The sequence below is a fragment of the Microplitis demolitor genome, chromosome 5, assembly GCF_026212275.2.
Source record: "Microplitis demolitor isolate Queensland-Clemson2020A chromosome 5, iyMicDemo2.1a, whole genome shotgun sequence".
Lineage (NCBI taxonomy): Eukaryota > Metazoa > Arthropoda > Insecta > Hymenoptera > Braconidae > Microplitis > Microplitis demolitor.
In genome coordinates, this window is record NC_068549.1 from 22,779,126 (window position 1) to 22,792,832 (window position 13,707).

At 37.2% G+C, this 13,707-nt stretch overlaps 3 protein-coding genes across 3 annotated transcripts; 2 read left to right on the forward strand and 1 right to left on the reverse strand.

Annotated features, from left to right (window-relative positions):
* Window positions 1–6: 6 nt before the first annotated feature.
* Window positions 7–9,757, reverse strand: LOC103570804 (ectopic P granules protein 5 homolog). Its single transcript, XM_008548677.2, has 6 exons — window positions 9,204–9,757; window positions 5,553–8,875; window positions 5,286–5,463; window positions 1,425–5,140; window positions 1,149–1,358; window positions 7–1,077 (listed from the first exon to the last, which is right to left on the reverse strand). The coding sequence occupies exons 1-6, from the start codon at window positions 9,225–9,227 to the stop codon at window positions 726–728; spliced, it is 7,803 nt and encodes a 2,600-aa protein (XP_008546899.1). The 5' UTR covers window positions 9,228–9,757; the 3' UTR covers window positions 7–725.
* A 645-nt stretch (window positions 9,758–10,402) lies between these two features.
* Window positions 10,403–12,006, forward strand: LOC103570803 (G-patch domain and KOW motifs-containing protein). The gene has a single exon (XM_053739190.1). The coding sequence runs from the start codon at window positions 10,727–10,729 to the stop codon at window positions 11,903–11,905; it is 1,179 nt and encodes a 392-aa protein (XP_053595165.1). The 5' UTR covers window positions 10,403–10,726; the 3' UTR covers window positions 11,906–12,006.
* A 370-nt stretch (window positions 12,007–12,376) lies between these two features.
* Window positions 12,377–13,510, forward strand: LOC103570847 (dnaJ homolog subfamily C member 9). Its single transcript, XM_053739583.1, has 4 exons — window positions 12,377–12,470; window positions 12,553–12,867; window positions 12,988–13,154; window positions 13,496–13,510. The coding sequence occupies exons 1-4, from the start codon at window positions 12,377–12,379 to the stop codon at window positions 13,508–13,510; spliced, it is 591 nt and encodes a 196-aa protein (XP_053595558.1).
* The last annotated feature ends 197 nt before the right edge of the window (window positions 13,511–13,707 follow it).

Sequence of the window (13,707 nt, forward strand, 5' to 3'; positions counted from 1 at the left end):
TAAATAAACAAGTAGTTAAACTTATAACTAATTTCTACAACCAAAATATATATCACAATATAATTATAAATAACGTATAATTAATAAAGCAAATGAAAAAAGTATTTTTTTAATGAAGGGCATTAATCAGCGCCCCTACTTTTTAAAATCACAATCGTATTGAAATTTTATTGATTAATTAAAAAAAAAATTAGAGCATTAATTGAAAAAAAGAACGTGGTTATAATTTTTTTAATTACTTAGTTATCAATTAGGAATAAAACGAAATTTAATAAATAAATTTTAGCCTAAAAATGTCCCAAGCGAATGTACTTCGGGTGTTTTCGGTTTTTACTCCCACCAGGTGTTCTATGAACTAAATTTTCTCCCACTCATTCCTTACGCATGCGCAGTTTAGAAGTAATCCGTAGTGGGGGCGACTCATAGTTCATTCACTCTCTAAGAGAAGTTCACAAAAGACATGAAAATTTTACTGAAATTTAACAAATTTCGTTTAATTCCTAATTAGCAACAACTGTAAGTAATTTTTTTTCAACAAAATTCAAATACGGTTATGAATATTTTTGAAAAGTGGGGGGTAATATCTGCGAATGCTCTTAAAAATATCCAGAGCGATGAAAAAAATCTGTTCGATAATTTAGTGACTAGATACTTAAAAAAATAAATCCCATAACAAAAACTGCGTAATTGATGAACCGAGTAATAAATTTTAACAATGAAGCTTTTTATTCCATGAGTACGTGAAGATATTTTTCATTGTACAGCTCAGTGGTGATGAGCCCAACGATATTAACAGCATTGTGCAGTGAGTTTGCGGAATCGCGTATTATTTTGATAGCTTGTTCGATGTCACCCTTTAATTCTCCATACTGTTTGTTTGCTAAAAGACTCTCGAGGGTCTGCAAGCCCTTGAGAGCATCCGGACTAGGCCGTACGTCGATCGTGTCGAGATCATTTGATCTTGCTGGCGCGACACCCGGCGCATGGGGAGTAAAACGCACTACTTGTTGCTCGGATTTTGAATCTGGCAGTTGTGCGAAGCAGTAGGTACTTAGTACACGTGCTAAAAATTTACATCTGCAAATAAAAATAAACAAATTAATCAATTAGTCGATTATAATGAACTACTAGTAGAGTTTAGGTTGTACCTGATTGATAATTGTGACCCTTTTCTTAAACCAATGGCCCCCAGAATTCCCCAACCTTGTCCTGCATCATCGGCGACTGCTAGCAGTGCTCGTGCGAGTCTTTTTAATGATCTAGCGGCAATTATTGTGTTTTCATTGTACTGGCATTGGCGGTATGCTAATTCAAATGCTTTAGCCCACAGCAACGGAAACTTTTCTTCAACTACATCACTAAAAAAAATTTATCAAATTAATGGATCATAATTAAAACTAATTTAAACAAAAAAAGTAAATTACTTTGGTTTAATAGCTGCTATCCAATCAACAAGATTAACCAGCATCATTCCTTCTTCCCTGATATCCCTACAAGACGGCAGACGTTTCATCAGCACAGCGTACAGAGCCAATAGTTTGCCTTCAGCGACCAGGACTCCTTCAATAGGCGGCTGTCTTGGAACGACCGGCTGCAGAATCGCCAAAACACTGCTCCAAGAAGGCTCAACATCATCCGCAATACTGTGCCTGAAGTACGACTCTAATGCCGCTTCAGTGATCTCGCCCAAAGTCGCCGGGGAAGTCACTGCCATCCCAATGACCCGGAGTATTCCCAGAAGAATAGGACTCGCCGCAGTCTTGTTCTCCAGCCAGGCGCACCAGCTCACCCGCAGTTGATCAATGAGGAAACTGCTCTGATTAACCGAGTGTAGCAGCTCAGTGATCAGCAGACCTGCCTCCGCTGCTTGTTGGTTTTCTGAAACTGTGCTCGTGATAATAACTTCCATGTCATCAAGCATCTTTGATAGAGTCGCCGTAAAAGCTTTGACATTTGTTGATATCAATGACTTATGACGTGTCGTACAGTTGACAAGCAATTTAACCGTCGAGCGGACATAAATCTGACGTTTTTTCAAGGTCGTTGGATGAAAATGAGTCACTGTCGCATCGTAGGCCGCAACGATTTTCAGTAAATTATTGACAGCGACATCTACTTGGTGAACCTGGTTCTGATTGTTGGACCCAGTGGCGCTGAGGATAACTCGAGGATCAGAGCTCATTACATGCCAATTAACGACCTGGTCATACACAGTAGAGTCAACCAAGTGCCACGCAAACTTCTCTGCTTCTACAACTAACTGGACTGCCTTCTCATTCTGCCTTACGTTCGGTTCGTTTGATAACTTTACCAGCAAATTAAGCAAGCAAACGTGCATCCTCGCTGCTACAGCAATCGGTTGCGTAGCCAATACGTCATTGATCCACGTGGTCCAGTTGATCATAACAAAAATACTTCCCAAAAATAAATGACTGTCAGGCAGATACTGATCAACAACTTTTACCATAAACTCGACATCAGTTAGTCCTGGTAAAAATTTATCCCAAGGCAGTGACAGAAAGTTACCGTGTATTACATTGAGAATGTGATCTTTGATAGAAGCATTTGCGAAATTAGTCACGTAAAACTGCCACAAATATCCGAGTATTTTACAGCTCGCTGGCATCGTATCGATGATAAATCTGATGCATTCAACAAAAATAGCTACGGTTTTATTAGCGTAAGGCCCGTCGGTGATGATCCAGGGTAACAAGACGCTTCTGTCATCAGTTAGCTGCTGGATCCATGCAGCAGTGGGTTCTCTCAAGTTTCTAGTCCAGTAGGGAGTGATCCAGGGCGCGAACATGTCACTTAATACTGGCCAAATACGTTCGCACAGTTGATCAGCAAGCGATCCGCGGTCGAACTGCAGCGTCAATACGACCAACGCGTGTCCGATCATGCCTAGAAACATATTTAGCGGCTCATTGTACACCCGGTACTTGGGGTACAATCCATACAGTCCGTACTGCAAGCGTTCTTTCATAAAATGTTTGCTCAGTAGCACAGCGGTGTCATGAATCTCTTGTCTTGAGAGTAAACGCTGTTCGGTAGCGTATCTACGAATTTCTTCGCGAACTTTAGATGGATGGAGCACCACGCATCTAGATCTACCGCTCAAAGCAGCCAGCAAGCCCCTCCAGACATCTAGAGACAAATTCTGGCCCTCGCTGCCGCGTAAAATTGCGCCTAGAACTTCGCCATAGTGTTCGGGGAACTCGTGCAGCAGAACCAGACGCAAGTGATTACGGTAGAGCTCATGCAGAATCAGCTTATCATCTTCCGGAGTGAGCCCTATGTTGCAAAGAGCTTTGGACACAAGTTCTATGAAAGTTGATCTCTCGCTCAGACGAGGACGTCGGTAGTTAAGCCAAGCACTGACATCAAATTTAGATAACAGCACAAAGCACAGATCAGCGTTGCCGCTGGTTGATAGATCGACTACTGTTGAGTACATCGGCAAAAAGTTGACTGCGCCACCTGCAACCGGTGTGAAATGTGGACCCAGAAGGCCACCTAGTGTAGACCTTTGGATTATGGTGCTGAGTAAACGTGGGCCTTGACTCTCTTCCCCGCTAATGAACAACTGTCCCAACTTTTCAACGCAGGTGGTTATCAGCTGCTTGGTTGGTAAGCACAGAGCAGCTTCTTCATTGTAAATATCAACGAGGTAGTAAAATAGTTGAACACCAGTAGCCTGGAGGTCTTGTAAAACGGCAGTATTTTCACAAGTACGATGAACATTTAACTCATGCTCAAGTAAGGCAATCAAATGATCTATAAATACGCAGCCTTGAGTCACTTTACTGGGCGGTGGTTGGCACGCTTTGATCAGCAAGTTTTCGTATTCCGCACGATTCTGGGATATCAGGGCGTCAATGCCTTCACTGACGCGTGCTTCAGATATTTTTATACGGATCACCGCGGGTCCAGCGCAGTGTACAGTAGGTGGGGTCCCTGAACGACGACGTGACCCAACGGGAGCTGGATCACACAAAGCGTGTAAGGTAACGCGAGTATCTACTTCGCGGTACAATGTAGGAATCAGTTCTAAAAACGTGCAGTCTGCTACAGTATGCTCGGATACCATGAGGTTGTAGGTCGTGGCGTAGTCGAGTATTACTTTCAAATGAGGCTGCACTGTCCTTAGAACTTTTTCTGGACTGTGCAGAGACTCGTGTGATATGTTTTCTATCAGTACATTGTGTTTTGCTAATAGCGGAGGCGATTCTGGACACTCGTATGTCGTCAGTCGGCGGTAAATCCGCTGAATGGGATCCAACTCTGTCGAGTTTAAGGCTGCAGAAGTTGGAGATTTTGCGGGAGACCTAGTTGGAGATTCATCAGGAACACGGTGACAAGTACGTTGCCAATCGTTGAGGGATGTCAATTGTTCATTAATGATACGGTCGTAGTCTATGTACTCTAGCCAAGGACTGTGGTCGCCTTGCATCAGGACAATGAGTTTCTGCGACATGTATTGAGGCGGTAAGGCAGGTAAATAAAGACCAGTCTCTTGTAAACGTGGTTCTTCGAGCCACAAACTCAGAGTTTTATAAAATTTGGCAGTGTTGAAGTAAAATACACGACGTTCATCCGTTATGGGATGCCCGTTATCGCAATCACGTTCTCCTTTTACTTGATAGTACTCCGTGGTTTCGTTTAGGCGTTTTTTAAGTTTCTTAAGGTAACTGAGATTGATCATCCCTTCGAAGAACTTATCGCCCAGGCCGCCGCGATCTACGACGCCGGAGGCCGTGGGTACGCGTGCTAAGAAAAGCGTGAAAAAGTTCTGCCAAAGAAGTGGCAACAGAGGATGATCTAGAGGCGTATCGAGAGCTTGCTGAGACCATCGATAAATTGCTAGGGAATTGGAACCGAATGATGTAATTTTTAGAGAACTACACGCGCGTTTCAATGCTGAGTCTACTGATGTCTTGGACGGCAGTGACAGTTCGCGAAGAAATTCTCGCCAGAGACCGGTTTTCAGTTCGCGCTCTTGTTGCTCGGTGAGAAGAATCAAGTAAGCCAGCCAGATTGAAGGGGTCGAGCCACCGAGGAGACTTTGTGATGAACCAGTGCCTGTTGCCCAATTTAAGAAAGACCCAATTGAGCCTGATGATTTACCAGTTCCTAAATTCTGCAAACGAATACGAATATTAAATTGTTTGGAGTTATTTGTGAGATAATTAACAAGCTACCTCATTAGTTCCTTCAAATGAAAGCTATTGAAAGATAATATATTTAAGTATCAACAGTTTTTAAATTATTTAAATATTATTTACCGTGTAAAGCGCCTGGAAAATGTTTTCGGTGGTTTTTCGCGCGTCCAAATGGAAAAACGCCGCACGGATAACGATGTCCATTAGATACATGACGTTATTATCACGGTTCCAGTCGGGGATGCGGACTAGTATGTTCAGCCATAACTGAACCAATGGTTCGGGGTTTTGTAGACAGTATCTATTATATATAATTAATAATAATATTTAGTAATATCAAGTATATATTATTAAGCCTCGGGCAATCCCATATCAAATTATAAAACTTACCTCTTAAAATTAATCATATGTGACTCGATCATCCAACCAAACTGTCTCATAATAGGACCAGGAAACTCCGGAGCGATCAAATTTTTTGCCATCTTGACATAAGTCCTGTCTGCCATCACCAGCGAACTGACTAATGCACAAAACCGTTCATTTTTATACAAAGAGTCACTGCACTCAATAAATAAAGGCACCACACAATGCAATGCAATTAGTATTTGTTCATATTTATAGAAACACTGCAGTATCGAGAGCTGTGTGAATCCTTTCGTGCAAATAAGCGGAATCGAATGTCCCCACTGAGTCATCAGCACCGAAACCCAGCAAGCGATCGGCTGCTTTTCGCGCACACCCTGGACCAAGACCTCCAGCGTTGGATCAGTGTCCATGTCCGGGACATGAAAGAAAGCTTCCGCGGGATTTACTATCGCGTTGCGGCAATTAGACTCCGTGGTGTCAGTAGTATGGAGGCGCAATCTCGTGACCATTTCCCATGCCCACAGTGAAAACGCTTGCTCGTTATTTTGCGGCCTCACAATCGCAGATACATTTTTTACGCTCTCTAGCAGGGACGTGCTCTGTCCAGGAGTCTCAGGTACATATTTTATCATCAACTCAACTATTAGCACAGCGATCCGATAGTGCAGGTGTTGGGGGAGGTATAAGTCGCCATTTCTATCCAATCCCCAGTTCAAATGCGTCAGTATCAAACGCGCAAGATGACTTTCCGTGGATCCTAATCCATAATTATGCAACCAGCCGGACAATATTTCTAGATCTTCTTCCTTTGGTATCCATTTTCCGATAGACAGTTCTGTGAACAAATACAGACTTAGTTTACCCACGGACACAAAGTTATCACGCAGTTTTATCAAAATGTCTGACAATAACGCAGGATATTTATTCGTTAAATTAGATAACAATGATCTAGCGTCTTTGGAACACGACTCTTGAGTCTTCTCGCTCAAAAATCCAATCCTAAATAAATCAATCGTTGTTGCGCGTATAAAATCATAGTCTCTGAATGTCCTGGCCATTGCCATGTTAGCGAAGGTCGTCAATAAAAAATACGACTCATCTCCCGGCATGTCTATCAGCTTTTCTTCGAACTGTTTCAGCAAAGATGAATTCAGTTCCGTTTCCCATTCGCCTAGACTGTCCACTTGTGGCTGCGAGACAACTTCGTTGTCCTGAACTTTGTGCAGACAGTAAAAAATATTCCACAGCGCTGAAGATGATATCAATTGATAAGGAATAGCTGCTAGATACTGCCAAGCACCGAGACGTCGCGACGAGAATATGCACATCGTTGCGCGTATGAAGAAACAATCGTACTCTAGCTGTAATCGGTCCATCATTGATTGATCAAAGACCTGATTCTTATCAAAAGCTTCCCACTGATCGCTGACGTACTGAACGCAGTCGCGTATCAAAGCGCACAGACGTTTCGCTAATTGTCTATACCGCGGCGAGTCGTAAGTCTTCAGTCCCTGGCGAAACAGACGTATCAAAGTTGTAGAAAATGCAATCACCCTCAACATGTGATGCTCAGTTACGCCCTTCTTGTCTTGTAGATAACCAGTATCCGTTTTATCAATCAGCAAGACCTGCGCGAATAATTTATCAACAGGAATTTGATTGAGCAGATTAATCAAATCACTTTCGAATAAATTAGCAGCCGTAGAAATGTCCTCGTCTTCTTCGCCTTCTTCGTCGAGCATCACCCAGACCGTGTCTCCAGGATTCGACGTGTCCTGCAGAGACAACTGGACTTGTTCAAGAAATTTATCGCGTTCCTTGATAGGCAGCAGCATAGTCGCCAATGTCGTTATCATGTGATCCAAGTACGGATCTTGGAGACTTGACAGACTTATTCCCCGTGATTTTGGCGCCACTGGAGTCTGAATGAAACCCGCTGCCCAGTTTGTTACGCCTCCAGGACAACGCAGCACGTGATTTAGTATAAACAAATGATCTTGCCAGGTGGCGATTCGTAATAATACCGCCACTAATTTTGATAACCACTCGCGGGAATCAAGAACAAACTTGCCGTCTTTCAATACCCGCCGTTGGAAATTAAACAGGATTGTTATGCAAGTACGCAGTTCCGTTAACTCGGGCGCGCATGACTGCACTTGGACGTTGTTTGTTACCAAACAAACTGAGGCGTTTTGTGCAAGAGAAACTAGATCACGACACGAAAGAGAAACACGCTGGACGTAACACTCGATTTGAAGTTTTAGCATTTCCGCTTCGTAACAGTAGAGAGCCTGGGCATTATGCAGCAAGTCTTTTATTGATGAGAGGTTTTTAGTAAGCGACACCAGAGCTTGTTGATTGAAATGTGCTATCGAGTACTCATGACTCGCGCTGACTGGATTCCCGTCCTGGCATTCCCCGGCTTCGGTTATCGAAGCTTTGTCTAGGTGCCAGAGCTGCTTCTGGACTTCTTTGCAAGTTTTTTTGAGGTTCTCCAACTCGAGGGAGTTGAGAATCAAGTGGTTGCGGACGCGGAGGTAACTCATCAAGAGCTCGTGGAGACGATGCTGGTGACGAGAAGCATTTGCGCGGAGTTGCGAGTCTATGAAATCGTTGATGAAACTTTCGAGGTGAGACAGTTCGATGTTGGTGTAAAGAGAAGACAGCTGAGTGTCTGTGAACGGTTGAAGCTTGGATTTAGTTGATTTTGTTGATGACTCCTGGTGGTTTGAAGAAGATTGAGCGATTAAATTATTATCTGGACGAAGTGTTTGATTCAAATCCTTCTTAGACTGATTTAAATTTTTCTGAGACTGGTCTAAATCTTTTTGAAGCTGGTTCAAATCTTTTTGCAGTTTGTTCAAGTCATGAGATTTATTCAAATTTAATGATTTAAATGTGTGATCAATAACTGACGTATAGTTTTTTTCCGTTTCCTGTAAGTCTGTTTCTATTTTTCCTACCGCAGATGACGAAGATGTAAAAGTTGTTTCTGACTCCTGACTGTCATTCGCTGAGTCATTAGAAGGCGCGGAAGCTTCCGGTAGTTCAGTATTATCAACCTCGTCAATTGATATCACTGATTCGTGAATACTTGCTGGATTTATTGAACCCCGTGGATCTTGATCATCTTCTTCCTTGTCCTCTTTCTGAGACACGGTTTCTTTTTCGTAAATTGAAGTGTCAATCGCAGCTGAATGCAGTTCGCTTTCCATATTTGCGATTCCTTCGACCCGAGGATAATTTGTCGGAGACTCTCCCAGAAGACATTCGAATTCTTCCATCGTCGGTGCATCCGGTATTGGCCGATCTATATTGTAGGCCCGACTTTTATCTTTTTTACGTCGCTGTAAATTTATAAACGTCACAATTAATTGACTTAGGATTCAAATTCTTGCTGTTGATAATTTAAAAAACTTTTTTTAATTTTTTCATGCTTTGCTGTTATTAAAAACTTTTTTTTTTTTTTTGCAATGACAATCTGTCAGAAAATTCAAGGTCTTTGTAACTGATAAAAGTCGTGTAATATTTAAAAAATAAAAATAAAAATCAATGAATCAAAACTTCAAATTTGGTCAATTGTTACATTAATAAAAAAAAAGTCTAAATAAATAGAAAGCAAAAAAAAAATTAAGGTTGCACTGAATGTAAATAAATAAAATAAATTCTAAATACCTGTCGTGATTTAGTTTTCTCCATTTTGAAATTTTATTAATAAATAATTCGAGTATCACAAAACTTTTTATAAATTTAAAAAAAAATAAATAAACATTATGTGTAATTATAAATAAGTAAATTTGGCGGGTACACACTGTCACTTGTTAATAAATATATTATTTGCTCTACATTATTATTCCTACTACATACTACTGTTATTATTTTAATGATTATTATTACGTGTTAATAATTAGCACGTGACCTCAATGTGAATCACGAATTTGTTAAATGTATTAATAAACGATTTATAGTGATTTGAATATTTTATAATTTTAACAAAGAAATTATGTTTTATGTCAGACACTGATAAATACGCAGTCATAGTTCTTTGATGTCAACTTTGTAATTTTTTTTAATTTGTCGTCGATGAAAGTTCAGTAGTTTTTTTATTTATGACTTAATTTAGTTTTTTTTTTTAATTTTATTCTACTATGACGTTTCTTTATTGACATTTAATTTATTATTGCAATTAGAAATGATTGAAGTTTAACCTCAAATAAATTTTTACGTGTCACTACATTGTACTACACATATATATGACAATTACATATATTGTGTGCGAAAAAGAAAATTTATGAATAATTATAAAATCAATTTATTTTCTACTTAGTAATTAATCATTACTTTTAATTAATTATTAATTAATTAAAATATGATTTATATAAAATATATATACACATATATATGTATATAATGAATAAAAGTTGTAAATTTTAATGTAAGACAATTAATAAATTTGAATTTCGCGGTATAAAGTTATTGCGCAGATGGCGCGAGATTTTAAATCCTTGAAATTTCGAAACAAAAAACTGTTTAATTTTGTTTTTGTTTAATTATTATTGTAATTTAACAAATACTAATTATTGAAATTTATATAAAAAATGGTGTCAGTATTAATTAATTAAAATTTTTTAATCCAAATATATATTTATATATAAAGAATTATCCGAATGTTGTGATTTATTTTGACAGGTGATACTAGCATTTAAATTTTTGTTTTTTATTATTGTTATATTTCTAAAAATAATAATAATAAATATCAAGTGAATTATCTTGACCAAAAAAATAAAAGTATAAAAATAAACGTAAGTTATTAAATAAAGGAATTTAAAAAAAGAATGCGCAGAAAGAGTTGCGCTCACGCGTAAAATTTTATCCCAAGATTTTATAAAAAATTTTAATTTAAACTTTTGTATAAGCGATTTTTGTACGAATAAAAAATACTTGTTAATTTAAAATTCCATATTTTCAAAATAATCCGCCAGGGTGGTAAAATTTAAACTGCGCATGTGCTAATCAAATTAAATATGTAAACTGACGTTGTTATTATTTTAATAACCTCAAAAATAAATCCGAGTTAAGTTTTTATCACGTGCAATGTTTATACTTATTTAAATAAAATTTTAGTGATAAATTACTTAAAGTAATTAGTAAAAATAAAAGAAAAGAATAAATTAATTGTTAAGTTTTTGAAAATATAAATGGCTCAAGAGGGTAAAAAAATATCCTTTGGTTTTTCCAAGGTGTCCAGAAAACCTGTTTTAAATAATAAAGTAGAAGATAAACCTGTTGATTATATTAAATGTATTGATGATAAATCAATTAAACTTATCAATGAAACAAAAGTAATTAATGGGCCATTAGTGATACCGCTGTTGCAAAATAAAAGTTGGAGAGATAGAATACTGGATAAAGTTAATTCTTCATCACCATCATCAGCGGAAGCATCAGCGACGACATCAACTACAGCAGCATCAACTACATCAGTTTCAGCTACAACTTCATTGAATATAAAACAAGAACCAAATGATGAAGTGTCATTAGAAAAACAAGCTGCTGATGAAATAATAAAAGAACTTAGCAAAGAAATAAAAGTTGAACAAAAAGATGATTTGAAAATACCAACAGCAGAAGCTGATATTTTTGCTGGAGAAAAAGAATCAAGTTTAGAAGACTATGAGCAAATACCAATTGAACAATTCGGGTTGGCTATGCTACGTGGTATGGGTTGGCAACCTGACAAAGGAATCGGTAAAAATCCTAGACTAGTTACTACAGTGGTCCCGGCTTCAAGACCTAAAGGAATGGGTCTAGGTGCTGATAAAGCTCTAAAGAAACCGGCAGCGACTGATAAAAATGGAGAAAAACTCAAGCTGGAAAAAGGTTGTTTTGTTAAAATAAACGCGGGTAAATTTGTGGGTCACCATGGAGTCCTTGAAGGTTTTGATGAAGACGCTGGACGAGTTCTTGTAAAACTGTCGCTGCAGAATAACGTCGAGTCTTTCAATGAATTTATTGTTGACAGAGTTTCTAAAGATGACTATGCGAAGAATTCGAAGGTTATTAATATTTCAAAGTATGAGGAGTACAAGAATAAGAGTGAAGATAAGGAAAGTAATGGCTCTAGGAGCAAGTCCAGGTCCAATAGTGAATTAAATGGCTCTGGTGATAGAGTTACAAGAGATGAAGACAGACATGACAATTCGTGTGATAAATATAAAAAAAGGGATAGAGATAGAGACAGAGATAGTGATAGACGTCAAGTTAATGATTATGATGATAAATACAAGAGGAGAGACAAAGACAGAGACAGATCCGGTGACAGGCGCGATCGGCATAAGTCGAAAAAGTCGAAGCATCATAAAAAATCTAGGCATTGACTTATTTAATTTAATATACAATTGTAATTTAAATGTATGTGTATTTTTGTAATGTATATTGATAAATAAACTAATGTATTTTTATGTCCAAGTATTTTTAATTATTTATTCATCGTAGAATTTAATGCTTTTTAAAAAATTTGTGATTTGAATTTTCGCGCCAATATTTAAAATCTTAAAATTCAAATTGGAGAAATCTTTTTATAAGTAATTATATTTATTTATTTAATAATTAATTATTGCTATCGATTTTGAATTCAAAAATCGACTATCGATTAGTATAATTTAAAAATAATTGATGTCGCTAAAGTCGTAAATAATTTTCCCGGTTAAAAATGGCTTCGCTTGTTGTTTTGTTATGGTAAAAAAAAATGAACATTAAGTAATTTGTCAACGACAAATATATTTTTGCTATAAAAATTTAATTTTTTAACGTCTTTACACTTAATAAATTATCAGTGATAATAAATAATGGCTAAATTACATGATCTGTGTGAAAAATATTTCGGAAGTCGTAATTTTTACGAAGTCTTAGAAATTCCAAAGACTGCGAGCGAAAAACAGGGTAAGTTTAACCTAACATTAATTGTTTTATGTATTTAGAATAATTGTGTCATATTTATTAAATGTCTAATTAATTTTTGCAGTAAAAAAAGCTTATCACAAATTATCATTGCTGGTGCATCCAGACCGTGTTGCTGAAAACAAAAAAGAAGAGGCAACCGAAAAATTCCAAGTACTCGGTTTCATACATTCAATATTAAGTGACACCGACAAACGTAAAATTTATGATGAAACCGGACAATACGACGAAGAAAGTGAAGAAGTCGCGATGCGTAATTGGGCTGATTATTGGCGGACTTTGTTCAAGGAAGTCACCATTGAAGATATCAACAAATATGAAAAAGACTACAAAGGATCTGAAACTGAAATAAAAGATCTCAAACGTGCTTACACCGACAGTAAGTTTCATTTTTTAAATTTTAAATTAAAGCGCGTTGAAATTTTTAAATTTCTAATTAATCATTTACTTAAATTATAAATAAACAAATATGTAATTAATGATTTATTGGCTTCGATAGGTAAAGGTGACATGGATTACATATTAGAGGCCGTGCCATTCACAAACTGCGATGAAGAGCCGCGTTTGCATTCAATTATCCAGAAACTTATCGAAGATGGCGAAGTCCCTGAGTACAAAGCATTCACTAATGAAAATGAGAAGAAAAAAGCCCGACGTAAACGCAAAGTGAGTAGACGTTTAAGTATTAAATGTAGTTTACAATTTTGAAAATTTCTATAGACATTTATGAAAATGACACTGGTCTGTAGACAATTACCAATTTTTGAATTTTTTTTTAAACGTCAATTACAAAAAAAAAGAAGAACTAAAAAAATGCACGTGTAGAAAATAAAAAAAGCTATAAGTGCAATTTTAAAAGATATTTTTTTTTCTATCATTTAATCGTAAAGAAGTCGACGAGAATTTAAAAGACGTAAAACTAGGTCTTGGATTATTTCAAAAATTAATTTATCAAGCCATGAAAATCAATATATTTAATGATATATAATTTTATAAATCTTTAAAAGCAATTGCTTGATTAAACTTTAGCTGAGATTTATATTTTTCGATACCCATTATCCAATTTTTCAATAAAAAAAGAGTTCCATTAATACCGATAGGCGGTAGCAATCGTATCAACTGCAGCGTAATATTAACTGAGGTCTATCCACGTGGGTGTAGAGAGGGAAAAAGCGCGTTACAAACTTTGAATAGAAGGGGTAACATTAGTAAATAAATA